The sequence below is a fragment of the Danaus plexippus genome, chromosome 12 (genome assembly GCF_018135715.1).
Source record: "Danaus plexippus chromosome 12, MEX_DaPlex, whole genome shotgun sequence".
NCBI lineage: Eukaryota > Metazoa > Arthropoda > Insecta > Lepidoptera > Nymphalidae > Danaus > Danaus plexippus.
Window position 1 is genome coordinate 3696363 of NC_083545.1, and position 17248 is coordinate 3713610.

Consider the following 17248-nt stretch of genomic DNA (forward strand, 5'->3'; position numbering starts at 1 on the left):
AATAAACTATAAAAGATAAAAGAAAAGAGAGCAAGCGAAAAGAATTACCTAAAAGGGTAAAACAATCTATCAATAAAAAAATCGTTATACTTACCGTTAAATTAATCCACTAAAAGTAAAAAGCGTCAGTCGTCACATCTTATACCACAGTAATAAAACCAATAATGTCTATAACTCAATGCCTCCTATTTATAGTCACGGAGCAACAGTCAACTTCATAAAACTAGTGTTGAACAAAATCGGTCTTGGTCTTGGAGTCTTAAAGTCTTGGAGACAGAGACCGCATATTTTAGCAAGACCAAGACCAAGACTGATTGTGTAAGATTTAAGCAAGAACAAGACCAAGCAGTTAGGACTGAGGGTCGTTTCAGGGAGTAAGTATAGGAGTTCGGAGTATAGGCTTAGGGACTCTGACATGCAAAAAATATGATTATTTTTTTTTGGAATATTGGACTTATACGAATTAAGAACACTAGGTACCATAAACAAACGTACATGAAAACATCAATTAAAAGAAAAAAAGAGTGCATCCCTAGTTTTAACCGTCGGCATTGTGTGTGATAGTGAGCGGTGTATTGTCGCCATCATCAAAGGTCGGGTACTGAGCGATGCCTTGTTGGTATCATAAAAGGTCGGGCATTGAGCGTTGCCATGTCAGCATAGTCAAAGGTCGGGTACTGAACTCTCAAAGAAATTTTGCAGCTATTCGGAGGTACCAGGTCAAGATACACGTGCGGCGGCTTCTATTGCGCATACACAATCGTCGCCGCCGCGCTGCACGCACAATATTTGACACTGTTTGATTGCCGCCACTGAGTATAAGCTTTCCAAAGAATAAAATTAGAATACATTATGCTGATCTGTTCTGTGTGGTTTAAACATGTAAAAATGTTCTATAATAGTAATCCAATAATATAAAAAGCGTGCAATTTGGTTTATGTACTGTTTAGGAGCAGGAATATAAAAATATATGAGAGAACTGTTTAAATAAATTAATTGATTTATTGACTGATGCATCACAATATATTTTCGCAAATATTATTTACATGTAAAATACAGTCAAGTTAATGTCATTAATTTGTTTTCTATATGTTTAAACCATGTCTTAGTAGATTGAAGATTACTTAATGTAAACTTTTATTAAGAAACAGACTGACTCCGCAGGACAAACTTGATAGCTCAGTTGGTTAGTTAAAGCATCGGCACTGATCGCTTAGGTCGTGGGTTCAAACCCCAACCGGTGTCAGTTGATTTTTGAATTTCTCATGAAATGTTTAGACATTTATTAATTTGGTTGGCCTATATCACAGCTATATTAATTCAAGCTCAAAATGTAGCTATTCTGTTGCATTGTTATAATATCTAAGGTAACGTTTAATAAATAGCGACAGGCTAATAATAGGTAGGTAATTGCAAGACTTCGCAACCAGAGCCGTGCGGGCATACCGCACGGTTAGCCACGGGGCGGCCTGCGTACTAGCGGCCACGCCTCCTTTTGACATCGATGCACTTGTGCTTGCGGAGGTGTATCGGCACAGAGTCGAGGCGAGGCAGCGGGGTGAAGAGCCTGCTCTAGAAGACATAGAGCAGGCCCGAACCGAAGCGCGGATTGAGGCTCTACACCGTTGGAAGGAGGCACTTGCCAACCCTATCGCAGGTCACCGGACGATTGCCGCGTTTCGTCCGGTGTTAGAGGAGTGGGTGAGGCACCATCGGGGCAACCTCACCTTCCGCCTGGTGCAGATTCTAACAGGACATGGTTGTTTCGGCCACTACCTGCACCGGGTCGCCAGAAGGGAAGAAACGCCACAGTGTCACCACTGCGGCGATCCCGACGACACTGCCGACCACACTATGGTAGTGTGTCCGGCGTGGCAAAATGAGCGCCGTGCACTCACTTCGGCGCTCGGCGGGAGGATTCTCTCGCTTCCAAGTTTGGTCGAGGCCATGATTGGTAGCGATGAGGCTTGGGAGGCTGCCGCTTGCTTCGCCGAAGCAGTAATGTCGGCGAAGGAAGCCGCGGAGAGGGAGCGGGAGGTAAATGCTCTAGCCGCTTCCATCCGGCGTAGACGTACGGGTCGGAGGAGACGGGTGAACCCGTAAACGCCTTTCTTCGACGACCTGGAGGTTCGACCAGCCTGCGTCAAATGGCACTGACGCAGGCATTGCACCTGGTCACCACGTCTGGGGATTATCTCGGCTTTCCCGGGTAGTTCCCCATCGGCGCGGTAGTCCGGCACAGTAGCCGGGCGGCCCGGGGGTGAATTGGTGAATTGTTACAGCAGGTCCCAAATCACCCTAAATACGGGCAGGAAGGGAAGCCGGGGAGTTTTAGTGGGTATTCCCAGTGCCAATACCATCAGGCGCTGGGCGACCCCCACACAAAACTCACTGTCGAGCCAGGGCAGTGAGTAGTCTGTAAGAGGATTTCTCCCCGAAAAAAAAAAAAAAAAAAAAAAAGGTAATTGCAAGACTTAAAAGACTCTTGATGCAATAACAAGACCTTACCAAGACTGGCCAAGTCTTATCTTGTTATTGTATTTGGGTAACACTACATAAAATATAAATGATAAAACTGAAAACACGATTAGTAGTTCTTGTTACTAATATCATTCGATTATGAAAACATATTAGTTACTAATCCCATAATCGATTATCAACATTAGTAAGACAAAATAAATCGATTATGCCAATATCTCATAATCGGCCCACCTCTAACCTTAACCCTATTCTATTAAAATATCATAGAAACTGTGTTAATTGTCAAATGAAACACGACTATTTGATTGTTCGGTATATTGTTCATATATTTTTTTCGCCATTTTGTTATTATGTAATAATGTGATTTGTCTTTCTAAGTGTGAATAAGTTTTAATTAGCTAATGAATGAATTTATTAACAAATAATGGAAAATTTTTGTTGTGAGCTCTGTACTGATGATGTGTGTTTAACGAAATTTATTACTAGCACATTTTCAATTGTCGTATGAATTTGACGTTGTCGTTTGTTGTTTTTTGATGATAAAATCAAAATAATTACAAAGGGAAGGTGAGTGGCAAGTTTAGATTTAACTAAAAAAATGGTTATGTTACTTGTTTTAATAAAAAGAAGTATGATAGTTTTAATTAGCTAGCAGGTTGTGTACACACAAATAGATGATTTTGTTTTCCTTCTTTGTTGTCTTCAAATAATAATAAGAATGTTTGGATCTTCACTGGATATTTCGATTTTCTAAACTTTCATAAAGCGGCGATGAACAGATCGTAATAGCTTTAAGGTTACCTACTCTTGTGGTTCAGAGATAGTTGATAGATTCATAAAATATATAGATGTTAGTTCTGATAGGACTGCTGTAACTTTAGGCGCGAATATTATGAATGTTTAAATGAAACAAATTTTTTTGGATTTCGTTTTTTTTTATTTTTAAAAACTACTTACTCCCGACGTTTCGGTTACTTTGCAGCAACCGTGATCACGGCAGACATCTTGTCTGCCCGTTGAATATAATAAAATCCGAAAAAATTAGTTTCATTTAAATGAATACTCGCGAAAGTCTTAGATCTTATTATTATCAATGTTTGACAGGAGGAAATTATGATGAATATTATTTTTTTCAAACATATTCTGCTTACCCTACCCCAAATCTGTGTGCACGCCACAGCGAAATAATAAGGGATCTCTCAGATAAAGGGAATCTCGATGAAAATAGGCCACCCCAATAATTTTGGTGAAGAAAAAGGATGGCACTGTCCTCATGTGCATCGATTTTCAATCACTTAATCGCATTACAGAAAGAGAACGACGTACTTCTTCACAGCAACGCGGTTTTAAAATTAACAGAAAAAATTAACAGAATCCGGTTTTTCGGTCACTATTAAGAAATGCTCCTTTTTAACTACATAGATTGAGTACTTCGGCAGACTAGTTAGTGGTGGTCAGGCTAGCCCGAGCGCTAGAAATGTAGAGGCTCCGAAAAATGCGTCTGCACCTACAAACGTGAAACAAGTCCGACAATTTCTTGGACTCGCAGGCTACTTTCGTAGGAATATAGGAAGTTACGCAACAAAAACGACATCTATTGCTCTACTTACCAGGATGGGTGTTAAATTTGACTGGAGTTTAGAACAAGAACATGTCCGTCAAGTCTTGATAACATGCCTGACAAATTAACCGATACTAACTATATTTAGGCCCTGAACTTCCTACTGAAGTCCACATTGACGCGAGTAGTGTAGGCTATGGGTCTGTACTCATTCATGCAGACACATTCTGATAGTAGTAGGCACGTAGTAGCATACTACAGTAAGGTCACCCAGGGTGCCGAAACTAGGTCAATTCCAGGATCATTATTGAATGGTTAGTTAGTAGTTGGATTTGATAGCTTCTGCGTTCTTGGTGTTTTCTTTGGCGATTGTTATTGTTTGGAGTGTTCTGTGAGTGTGTGAGTGTGTAGAAATGGGCGATAGAGAGGATGCTGGAGGGGGGGATGTCCGGGGGGGAAATTCGGGCAATTGGTTTGAGGACGGTTTTGGGGCCGACGACTCGATGTCGTCGCGCCCAGGATCGGTGTTGGGAGCCAAGCGCCTCTTTTCGGAGGTGTCAGGCTCTGACACTGAGACTGGGGGCGGTGTCTTACGGGTGAAGGATCCATTGGGAAGGTGAGGCCGCGGCCATACACTGGCCAAGGCAAGGAAATTCCTGCGGGAACGTAAGGAGGAGGAGTCAGAGGCTGCATACAACTCCTGCCTTGAGAGGAGCCTCGAGAAGGGGAAGAGTGGGGCGAAGGCGAAGAAGAGGGAGGTCCCTGTTGACTTGGAGTCCATGGGGGCGGAAGGGATTATGGTCGAGCCTGAAAAAAGCCTCGACCTTATCAAAGAGCTAGTGGGGAAGAGCTCCAATTTAAAAGGGGGCTACTCTTCCCGTATTATGAGGGCCTCTGCCTTCCTCCGCGAGGTGCTGGACGTGCTGGTGACACGTACAGAAGCAGAGGAGACCCACCGTCTCAGAGCCGACATTGGTCGGCTATAGAGAGAAAATGTGGGTCTCAAAGAGGAGGTGCGTACTCACCGGCAACAATTTGAAGAGATGCGGAAGGAGAAGGCAGCGGCAGCCCGGGTGGCCTCGGAGGGCATAACTAGCCGGGACCAAATGGAAATGATGGAGGCCAACATTGCCCGCATGGTCGGGAATTTGGTAGACGCGCGGTTGGCCGCACTCGAGTCCTGGCTCAAGCGAGAAGAGGTCGCCCGCCTTCCCCTGGCGGGTGATAATTCGGTCGTCGCCGTAGAGGCTAGGAGGGCAATCAAACAGGTGGCCCTGCAAAGAGGGCCCAAGGTGTGGGCCCCTTCACAGGCGACTTCGGCGCCGGTGGTGGTCTCCGATGAGGAGTTCCCTTCCCTCCCTGCGCCTTCCAAGGGGAAAGGCCAAAGGTCTAAGGGGGGGAAGGAGATGGTGTGGACCGCGTTTGGTCCATCCACATCGGCTGGAGGGACCGAAAGGGGCAACGTGGGGAACGGGGCCAAAGCGGCCGCGTGGACGGAAGTGGTCCGCCGCAAGACCCCTAAAAAGAAGGAAGTGGTGCCGGGGCCTAAGACGCCGGCGCCACAACCGAAGAAGAAGGCGGGCCCTAAGGAGGGCCCCAAAAAAGTGGCGCTCACAGGCCGTAATACTTAAGTTACGGCCTGAGGCAGCGGCCAAGGGAGCGTCGTACTTGTTGGTCCTTTTAAGGGCCGAAAGGGAGTCAGCCGGCCGGAGTCCAGCATCGAGTTCCTCGTCGTCCCGGGAGAGAAGTCGGTTTCCGCGTTGGGCCCTGTCAAGGCTCAACCGGGAACTGGCTGAGGAAGCGGCCGTTGTCGGCCGCTGGAGTCTCCCGTAGAGTGCGGAGTTGGGGGTAGACGAGGGGGCTAGTCGCTTTGGGGACGTTCTCCATAACGTCTGCAGAGCGGCGATGCCCCCCGTTGGACGTCGACCCCCGCGGGGTGCGGCGTACTGGTGGTCGGACCACATTTCCGACCTCCGGGTCGCCTGCAACGGGTCCAGGAGGGCATACACCCGGAGCAGGCGACGCCGCCCCCAGGACGAGGAGTGTGATGGCCGGCTGAATGAAATCTTCCAACTCCCAAATAGCCCCATAACACCAACCACAGCTGCCAACCTGCCCGCACTAAGCCTCGATATCGACGAGTCTAATGCTAAAAGCAGATATACCTACAGCTGCGAACGCGCTAACACCTCTTCTGCGGAACATTTGATCGGCCGAGGAGTTACCGGATGACTGGACTAAAGGGCTTCTCATCACTGTGCCTAAGAAGGGAGATCTCAGTGAATGCGCCAACTGGAGAGGCATTACCTTGCTTTCTACTCCGTCTAAGGGCTGTGCAAGATTATCCTAGACAGACTCTCGAGGGCCATTGAACCTCTTCTTCGCAGAGAACAGGCTGGATTCCGACCCAACAGATCGTGCACCGACCAGATTATTACCTTACGCATAATCGTCGAGCAAGCATCAGAATGTCAGAGGGAAATGTATTTGACCTTTATGGATTTCGAAACGCTGATATGGACATGTATCTGGAAGCGTTCACGTAAAGTTGGTGTCCCCGCCAAAATAATCAACCTGATAAAAACCCTCTACAAGAAATATTCCTGCAGAGTAACTCACAACGGCCTTTTGTCGGAGGACATGGACGTACCAGTCAATGCAGGTGTTAGCCAGGGGTGTCTCCTTTCTCCTATTCTCTTCCTTGTCGTTCTGGATGGTATCATGCAGAAAGTCAAAAAAAGCAAGCGCTGCGGCATAGAATGGTGAGTGTCCAGCACTTTGGAAGATTTGGACTATGTCGATGACCTATGCATGCTGAGCCATACACACCGTGACATGCAAGCCAAACTGGACGACCTACGACGAGAAGCAATAGAGATGGGGCTAAAAATAAACACGCGAAAGACCCAGGAGATGAGGTGCGGAGCAATTACCTCTCTACCGTTGCTCATTGGCACAGAAGCTGTAGAAAAAGTCCACAACAACACCTACCTAGGGAGCATAGTGTCGGAGAGTGGAGGTACCGAAGAGGACATCGCTTCGAGAATCGCCAAATCAAGAGCAGCCTTCGCGCAACTCCGTCCTGTATGGCAGTCACGGAAACCGACCAGGAGAGTTAAACTCAAAATATTCCGGCCCAACGTCAAATCCGTGCTGTTATACGGATGCGGTGAGACGTAGAAGGTTACTAAAGACATCTCGCATCGGCTTCAGGTCTTCGTCAATTGGTGTCTTCGCCGTATTCTCGGTATTTACTGGCCCGAGAAAATCTCCAACGTTAATCTGTGGGAACGCTGCGGTGAGACACCGATTGACCTGAAAATCAAACGTCGCAAGTGAAAGTGCATCGGTCACACGCTTCGAAGGGATCCGGAACACATACTGAGAGAAGCCCTCGACTGGACCCCTGAAGGAAAGCGAAAACGTGGCCGCCCTAAGCAGACCTGGCGGAGGACTATCATTGCAGAGGTCAAAAACATCGGCAAGACTTGGAGCGAAATGAAAGACGAATCTCAAGACCGAACGAGATGACTACGTGCTGTGGACGCCCTCTGCCCCATCTAGGGGACATAGGACCAACAAGAAGAGAAGAGAAGAAGAAGACAAAATACTTTCGACCTTATTGGAAGGAGTCAGAATTCATAATTAACCTTGGTGAGAGCAGCGAATCCGAAATTTCATAATTTGATTTTTCAGGTAGCGATTCAGAATAATTTTCAATAAATAAACATTAAATAATAACTTACCGGTTTTTTTTACACCCGTATATAACCCGCAAATAACTGTATGTTTATTTGAATATGCAATTTCGAAAAGGCTTGCAGGAGTCCGGAGGCATCCACAGTCCGGAGTTCGGAGGCGGAGGCTGATCGCATAAGTAACACATTTATCCGAGCAAGTCTTGAGAGACTTAGACGTAGCGGATAAGCTTCAAGAGAGTCGCCTGTGATGGTATGGCCACGTTATACGCCGGCCTCAGAACTAAATCGGAAAAATTTGCCTTGATAGGTCTGTCACTGGTCAAGACCCCCAGAACGCCCACAGAAGCGATGGCTGGACACCGTGAAGCAGGATATGCGAGCCAATGGACTTACCACCGAGGATGCCAAAGACCGTGCAAAGTGGAGAAGTTTAAGCAGGGAGGCAGACCCTGGCTAAAGCCGGGATAATTGCCAGGAAGAAGAAGATACATATAACTAACTATACTTAAGAAATATTTTAACTTGAGGTTTCAAAATAAATATTAATTTTATATTTTACTAGTTCATTTTTTTTACATTATTGAATACCGTACCATACCACTCATTGAATGCAAGAGGGCGACAAATTAAAAAAAGTGCAAAAACAGTTCTATTCAAAAATTGAGCTCTAAATCTATGATACTTTAGAGTCTATTTAAGACACCCATTATTTTCGCTTACTTTGACAACAAACGGTTCAAGTGTCTGTTTTGAATTCATTCGCTTTACGCGCAGACTTCAGTGCAAGACCGCCGTTTTGTCATTCGTGACCCAGAGCTTGTTGAGAACGCACTTGGCTTACTTGCAAAACAGCCACAATCCAAACACAGATCTGAATTTTACCATAGTTTTCGTTACAATACTGCCACATTTTTGAAAAAGTCCTTTTTCCATTCCCATTTCAGGTGAGTTTATTTGTAATTTATAATGCAAAGGCGCCATTTTTCAACATGTGTACATTTTGCATTCTAGTTTATGTTCGACTGATTTATATTTCTTTATTTATATTTATATTTATATGTCCAAGCGTCAGGATTAATTGATTTTATTTTCATTTAATTTGACAAATTGCTATCTTTAGTGAGGTCACCCTGGTGTCGGTTTGACGTTTGGCAACTGACAGATGACAAGTAACGTCGATATCTGAGGGGGGGATCGCGTGCACCGACATTCGAGTGGATGAAATCGCTGCGTTACCAAATGAATCGTATTCCATCGTGTTAATAATTTGGATTTTGAAATGTGGAGTGCACAAGGTGACAACAAAACCCTTAAGAAGTTTCGAAAGGACATGGTGCAATCAGAGGTCAAAGAACAAATGGGACTTTTAATTGATGTTGTGAAGCAGGGCTTTGGAACTACAAATGATGGAAATACGGCCAGAAGATTTTTCCGGAAATACGAAAAGACAGCTCAAATAACAAAGATCGATACTGATTTAATCAAACACTTCGCAGTTATATTGCAAGTTTTATCTTGTGGGAAGGCTGTCAATATCGATGGATTCCGTGAATACTGCAAAGAGACTGCTGAGCTCTTTGTACATCGTTACCTTTGGTACAACATGTCTTCCAGCATACACAAAATGTTGATGCATGGTGCTGATGCATATGCAAGCATTTCTCTTGTCTTCCTATCGGAATTATGCCAGGAGAAGCAGGTGAAGCAAAAAATAAAGACTTCAGAATTACAGCAAGCGTCACACGAGGAAAACAGGAAGGTTGCAAAATAATGAAGATATTATACACAATTTTTCGATCTCTTCAGATCCTTATATATCTCATCTGAAACTTAAACACACCAATAATAAATCATTAAGTTTATTTTCGGAAGCTGTGCAGTTATTAATAACAAAAGAAATAATAGAAGCTGAAGAAGAAATAGAAGTTGATGTAGAAGTTCCAGGAAATGTGCCAATCTTTTCAAATTATTTTTAAGTTCATAGTTACTATATTAATTTGTATTTTTTAATTTAATTTAGTTATTGCACAATCGTTATAGAAGATTTTTATGTATAATTTTAAAATATTTTTTATTATTCTATTCTATAATAATTACTATTTTTAAAAACGTATTTACTGTAATTTAAGAAAAAACAACCTTCGATTATTATATTATTCTGTTATAAAAATTATGCACTAAAAATTCAATAAATTTATTATTTTTTATGTCTGTGTTAATTTATGCTTTTGTATTAGAATAGTATTTACTATTATAATTATTCACAGATATGGACATTGGATCAGTTATCAAGGAATCGAAGAATTAGAAACAGATACAACTTATACATCTATTGAAAAATCTTCGTTATGTCCTGAAACAATAAAAAAATCTCAACATTTGTCTACTGGTGTTGCGTACGATAATTTTTACCGGTTCGTAGAAACAAAAAGTGGAAAAGATACGCTCGCTGCACGATACCGTTGGTATAATATACCAAAATTTAGATTCTAGTACTACATATGACTCAGTAACAATGGATCCATTGTCTTCCATTGACATTATCTCGAACTCGAAAAAAAGAAGACGGAGAACATTTGAAGCTATTTCCTTAGATGAAGTTCCATACTCTAAAAAACCACGTATGATGGATAATCTGCGACTATCAGTCCATGAAACTGAAAATTTGAACCCAGCGAATTTACTATTGATTTATGATGCAATCGATACAATCTGGATGGTGAGCCATGCTCTACGATTACCAAATGTGCCAATGTGGGTTGGTTTCAACTGCTCATCATCAGCCTATCGGAAGCCCACTACTGAGCATAAGCCTCTTCTCGCATGGAGAAGGTTTGAGCATTAATCGCCACGCTTGCTCAAGACGGGTTGGCGATTTCAAACTTATGATTTGAAATTATAAGTTCAGGTTTCCTCACGATGTTTTCCTTCACCGTTCAACTGCTCAATGAGTGACAATAATAGCTCAAAACAAGTAGTTTCTTACCTGACTCCTATAAATGCATCACCTACCGATAGATTAGTAGTTTTAGAAACTATGAGACAAAGTCAAAGAATTTGTCAGGATGTACAGCAAACTTCTATTTAAGTGACTTACGACCTTGCAATAGCAAAAGTTGCCTTACCAATTCAATTCACCGAAAAGCCAGCACATGATAATTTATTCATACACTTGGGGCCTTTCCATATCATAATGGCTTATTTTAAAGCAGTAGGAAAAATTATAATTGATTGTGGCTTATCCAATATTATGGTTCAGAGTAATTTGCTAGTATAGGGCTCAGTAAATGGATTTTTGGAAGGAAAGCACTTCAATAGATGCAAAAGACTCCATCCTTTGATGGAATTGGGGTTGCAAGTTTTACATTTCAAGTCATTCTTAGAATTTAAAAACACTACGGTCACAGATCAAAAGCTGGAAGAAATCACTCGGCTGCAAATTTCACCAATATCATCATTTAAAATTGAAAATGAAGAGCTTGAAGAATTACTGAATGAGTATAATATTTTCAAGTAACAAACACTCATCGGCGAGTTTGGAAAAACACCACAGTTTTATATGATTTACATAAATCTGATACATTATTATTTAACTTTATCAAGAAGTATCCGCTCGGGAGATTTTGAATTATTCAAGTATGTGTTGCCCAAAATGACAAACTTATTTTTTATGTGTAATCAACAAAATTATGCTCGCTGGTCAATTAAATACTACTCAAATTTGCTGAACGTCAACGAAACTCATCCTGATTTGTTAGAGCAATTTCAAGAAGGTTCTTTCGGTATTCAAAGAACTAATAAACCCTTTTCAAAGCAGCCAATTGATTTAGTATTGAAACAAACCATCAATGCCGATGCCGCAAGAAGACTTGCAGGTATTTCATATTCGAAAAAAAATTTTTTTTGTTCATTGCAAATTTTTCATTTTATTTAATAATATATTACCTACTTAATTATGTCTAAAACTTCTTTTAATAAACCAAATAAATCTAACACAGAGTTGATTTTTATAATTTATTAATTAAAATTACAAGGTTATTTTCACCATTGTAATATTTATATTTGATATTTCAGGGATATTAAAATTTACAAATTCAATTTCTGCACGACAACGTTGGGCTCGGGGTGACGATTTAAAATCATCTGTAATCAGTCATGTTTATAAAAAGTTAGATTTACTAAAAGAACAAGATGTTACAGCTGAACTCAACAATCACAATATCAAACATAATATCAATCAATTACAATCATTTATCGCGACGTGAGTGAAGAATTTAATAGGAAAAGCGTGAGAAACTTTGATTCATGTAATTTACCACCCTGTAAAAATCAACTATTCCAACAATGCTGTCGAGCAAACTACATCGCAAATATATGGAATAATGCACATACACAAAATTTACCTGATTTCAGTCCAGAGAGTAATGGGTGGACATTGGATGAGAACCAATATCAATTTTACTGGTTCGATGGCGATCAGTTACCAAGTTTTGTCAGTGAATTATTCGAAAATGAATCAGGAATGAATTTTATTTGCACAGCAATTCATACCTTTAATAATGTTTTTTGTATTTTCAGAAGATTCGAACAAAGATAACGATGATGACGACTTGAATATTGAAATCCAGGATTGCTTCGAAGATGAAAGTCAAAACTCATATGAAGCTAACTATGAAGATTAAGACTTAATTAAATAATAATGGAAGAAGATCATATTTTTACTGCATTTCTTTATTTTTGTATAAATATAATATCGTGTATAAATAATAAATTGTCATTTAACTCAATAATTTGTTGTTGAAAACAAACCCTTTGTAGGAAAAAAATTAATTGTTTCGGGGAGCTTAATAAAAATTTTGTGTCTGGGAGAATGTTTTTCCCTTCGGACACAGAAAGTATTAAAATAGCCCCACAAACATCATATATAAAGCAGAAGACTTCGAATATAACAAAAGTTCGGTAATTTTTTTATGAGGTTTCTAGCGTCTGGGAGGAATTACCGCCCACAGAAACGGTCTGTCAATATAAAATATTTATTTTTAATAATATTCTATGTGACATATATAAAAATCAGCACTTCGAATTTAACAAAAGTAAGTTATGTTTTTGTCTACCTTTTCTACCTTTTTTTTTTTTTTTTTTTTTTTCGGGGAGAAATCCTCTTACAGACTGCTCACTGCCCTGGCTCGACAGTGAGTTTTGTGTGGGGGTCGCCCAGCGCCTGATGGTATTGGCACTGGGAATACCCACTAAAACTCCCCGGCTTCCCTTCCTGCCCGTATTTAGGGTGATTTGGGACCTGCTGTAGCAATTCACCAATTCACCCCCGGGCCGCCCGGCTACTGTGCCGGACTACCTCGCCGATGGGGAACTACCCGGGAAAGCCGAGATAATCCCCAAACGTGGTGACCAGGTGCAATGCCTGCGTCAGTGCCATTTGACGCAGGCTGGTCGAACCTCCAGGTCGTCGAAGAAAGGCGTTTACGGGTTCACCCGTCTCCTCCGACCCATACGTCTACGCCGGATGGAAGCGGCTAGAGCATTTACCTCCCGCTCCCTCTCCGCGGCTTCCTTCGCCGACATTACTGCTTCGGCGAAGCAAGCGGCAGCCTCCCAAGCCTCATCGCTACCAATCATGGCCTCGACCAAACTTGGAAGCGAGAGAATCCTCCCGCCGAGCGCCGAAGTGAGTGCACGGCGCTCATTTTGCCACGCCGGACACACTACCATAGTGTGGTCGGCAGTGTCGTCGGGATCGCCGCAGTGGTGACACTGTGGCGTTTCTTCCCTTCTGGCGACCCGGTGCAGGTAGTGGCCGAAACAACCATGTCCTGTTAGGATCTGCACCAGGCGGAAGGTGAGGTTGCCCCGATGGTGTCTCACCCACTCCTCTAACACCGGACGAAACGCGGCAATCGTCCGGTGACCTGCGATAGGGTTGGCAAGTGCCTCCTTCCAACGGTGTAGAGCCTCAATCCGCGCTTCGGTTCGGGCCTGCTCTATGTCTTCTAGAGCAGGCTCTTCACCCCGCTGCCTCGCCTCGACTCTGTGCCGATACACCTCCGCAAGCACAAGTGCATCGATGTCAAAAGGAGGCGTGGCCGCTAGTACGCAGGCCGCCCCGTGGCTAACCGTGCGATATGCCCGCACGGCTCTGGTTGCGATTATCCTTTGCGGCCTGCGCAAAAGGGCTTGCGTGCAGGGTGTGAGGCACTCAGCCCACACCGGTGCTCCGTATAGTGCCATCGACCGTATCACCCCGTGAAACAACCGACGGCACTTTGCACCAGGCCCTCCCACGTTGGGGAGGAGCCGTCCGAGGCCGGCTGCGGCAGCGCACAGCCGTGGAGCCAGGAGCTTAAAATGCTCCTTGAAGCTCCACCGGGAGTCCAAAGTAAGGCCGAGGTACTTCGCATGCACCTCGACTGGAATTTGGACGCCCTCTACCATCACTTTAAGCTCCAGATAGGCTCTGCGGCGAGGGGCATGGAAGGAGATGGCTCTCGTCTTATTTAGTGCCACTTCCAGACCCAGGAGGCGGATTCGCCGAACTACCAGGGAGGTGCCGAACGACGCAAGGTGTACCGCTTCGTCCCAATCTTTCGCTGCCGCCACGACCATCGTGTCATCCGCAAAGCAGATGACATCCATGCGCGGCGGCATCACTCCCCGCAGGATCCAATTGTATCCCAGGTTCCATAATAGAGGGCCTAATACGAAACCTTGGGGTACTCCTGCCGCCACTCTCCACGACTCGACCCGGTCCTCCGCGCTCTCATAGAGAATCATCCTGTCCTGCAAGTAGTTCCCGACAATGGCGCGAAGGTACGAAGGCACTCGGTGATACTTGAGTGCCTCCGTGATACACTCGTGAGGGATGGTGTTGAATGCGTTCGCGATGTCCAGGGACACCGCGATTACCACCTCCCTTCTGTCGATAGCCGCCTCAGTCCACCTTTTGAGGTGCTTCACCGCGTCGATCGTGGACCGTCCAGTGCGGAAACCGTACTGGCATTCCGCCAGATCTGGCCCACTGCCTTCTAGATGCTGAATGATGCGGGAGGCGAGGATCTTCTCGAAAGTCTTCCCCGCCTCATCCAGCAACACCACAGGCCGGTAGCCCTCTGGGGCATCCGCCGGACGGTTCTCCTTACGGAGTAGACAGAGCCGCCCTACTCTCCATCGCCTGGGGAAGTGGGCCGCCGCAATGCAGGTGTTGAGCACTGCGCGGTACCGGTCCTCCAGGGGCCCTAAGGCGATAGCCAATACCTTGGAGTGGGCCCCATCCGGCCCCGGCGCCTTGCGTTTGCACCGGAGCCTCAAACGGATCGTGCTGAATTCAGCATCCGACACGGGAGGGCCGTCGACCCGCTCCCCTTGAGCGAGATCTGCGGTAGTCATGCGCGGAGGTGCGAACGGTCCAGGATCAGGGAACAACGTCCCAAGTACCCTCCGCAGCAACCCAGGCTCCATACAGGAGGTAGGAGAAGCTGGAGTAGAGAATTTCCCCCTAATCGTCCTGTAGGGCCTACCCCAGGGGTCGTTATTGAGTATGCCCAGGAACTGATCCCAGGCATCCTCTTTGGCTTTGCGAATGGCCGTCCGCAATGCCTTGTTGGCATCCTGGTAGGCCCGGTATAGACTTTCTTCTACACCGAGCGTTCCTCGGGCGCGCCTACGGTAACGCTGGTAGGCGCGCCTAGCCCCCATACTGGCGGTACGTAGGCTGGACAGTTCCTGCGTCCACCAGTATACCTGCCCCCTGTTTCGGGGGCAGGCCTGCGTCCTCGGCATAGCGGCATCGCAGACAACCTTAATGTCGTCTGCGAAAAGGTCCGCCATGCAGTCGGCATCCCCAGCCATGGTGTCGGGCACTGCGGCCCATGCTCTCACCATCGCTGCCTCCTCAGCCACATCGGGCTGGAGGCGAACGAGTGACCACCTTAGGAAAGGTGGTCTGCCACCCAGCTGGATAGGGGTCCCGGGGAATGCTGGGGAGATATCATATCGAACGTACCGATGGTCCGATAGGGTCACCACTTCCTCCATCACCCGCCAGTCGCTGATGCGAGCCGCAAGTGATGGGGTGGCAAAGGTCACGTCCACTATGGATGTGCCTTGCCACCGGACGCAGGTTGGAGTGTTGCCTCTATTGAGAATCTGGAGTCCCAATGACAGAACCCAGGACTCCAGGACACGACCGCGGGCGTTAGGTCTGGTAGAGCCACAAGCGCGAGACCACGCATTGAGGTCCCCAGCCACCAGCACCGGACTGGGGGCCACCCGAAGGATGACTCCTTCAACCGTAGCCAGGAACGACTCAAAATCGGCCCGGCTGCGGTTTGGGGAGAAGTATGTAGAGACCACCACTACTTCTCCCCATCGAGCTGCCACAAAGCCCACTCCTCTCTCCACAACGGAGTGAGTGCAGGCCACGCCGGGAAAGAAAATAGCCGCGGAACCATCCACGGACCCGGCCCATTTATGGGTTCGGGGAATAGAGTATGGCTCCGCAACGATAGCTACATTTATGTTCCACTCGGCCACAGTCTGGAACAAGAGGTCCTGTGCTGCGACCGCGTGGTTTAAGTCCCCTGAAGAACTTTACCTATGGGCCTAACTGGCATTGTTGATTTCCATAGGCATCTCTACAGGGGCAGCCGACGTGGCCGGAGAGTGGAGGGCTGATCCCCATTGTAAGGAGCGGCCTTTGACCGGAGGGGGGTTACAGTGGGCTCCCCCCATTCGGTGACCCGATGCCAGGCCCCGGTCTTTGCACACCGCGCAGCAAAGTGGGGTTGAACAGTCTTTAGATATATGCCCCTCTTCTCCGCAGCGGAAACATAATCTGCTGCGGTCCTTGTTAGAGGGGCATAGTTGCTGCGGGTGACCTTTTCTACCTGCTACCTGTGAACGGGCCGCCTAGACACACTAGTTAGTACACACACACTCTTAAACACATAGAAGAGTGTACCGTAAAATTCGTTACTTCAAAAATAAGTAACGTCTGGGGGCCCTGGAATCTTAGACTATATCGATTATAGTATTATAGTAGCTATCGGGTGTCTTGTATCGCAAAATACAGCGTCGGAGTTCGATAAGATGACAAAGTACGTGAAAAAGTTTTGTGACAATTGCATCACATGCAGAATTTCAAAGTCGCAATCTGGCAAAACACAAGCCGAGCTTCACCCAATCCCAAAGGTAGCTATCCTTTTTCATATTTTACACATAGATGCCACTGGGAAGCTTTTCGAAAAAAGTGATAGTGAGGAGTATATTTTTGTACTGGTCGACGCTTTCACTAAGTTCGTTTTACTTCACCATACCTTACACATCGATGGGACTAATAGTATAAAAGCGGTTAGACCTAGCATTTCTTTGTTTGGTGCGCCTACACAATACATTGCCGACCAGGGCAGATGTTTTTCCAGCAAAGATTTTAAAGAGTACTACGATTTTGCGAACATTGAACTAAACCTTATTGCCACTGGTAGCTCTAGAG

General features: G+C 45.3%; 1 protein-coding gene and 1 long non-coding RNA gene across 2 annotated transcripts; both read left to right on the plus strand.

Moving 5' to 3' along the window:
- Positions 1 to 5085: 5085 nt before the first annotated feature.
- Positions 5086 to 7911, plus strand: LOC133319116 (uncharacterized). Its single transcript, XM_061522333.1, has 4 exons — positions 5086 to 5662; positions 6372 to 6804; positions 6862 to 7211; positions 7859 to 7911. The coding sequence occupies exons 1-4, from the start codon at positions 5086 to 5088 to the stop codon at positions 7909 to 7911; spliced, it is 1413 nt and encodes a 470-aa protein (XP_061378317.1).
- A 4104-nt stretch (positions 7912 to 12015) lies between these two features.
- On the plus strand, positions 12016 to 12427 carry LOC133319077 (uncharacterized). The gene is made up of 3 exons (XR_009752767.1): positions 12016 to 12031; positions 12157 to 12235; positions 12322 to 12427. It is a non-coding gene; the product is annotated as an uncharacterized LOC133319077 (long non-coding RNA).
- Positions 12428 to 17248: the final 4821 nt, after the last annotated feature.

What these genes read in the sequence shown, in the direction of transcription:
- LOC133319116 (XM_061522333.1), top strand. Translation starts at nt 5,086, where the DNA reads ATGCGGAAGGAGAAGGCAGCGGCAGCCCGGGTGGCCTCGGAGGGCATA. An exon ending in AAGCGCTGCGGCATAGAATG is followed by an intron (nt 6,805 to 6,861) that starts GTGAGTGTCCAG and finishes ATGCATGCTGAG; the next exon opens with CCATACACACCGTGACATGC. An exon ending in CGTGCTGTTATACGGATGCG is followed by an intron (nt 7,212 to 7,858) that starts GTGAGACGTAGA and finishes AATTTCGAAAAG; the next exon opens with GCTTGCAGGAGTCCGGAGGC.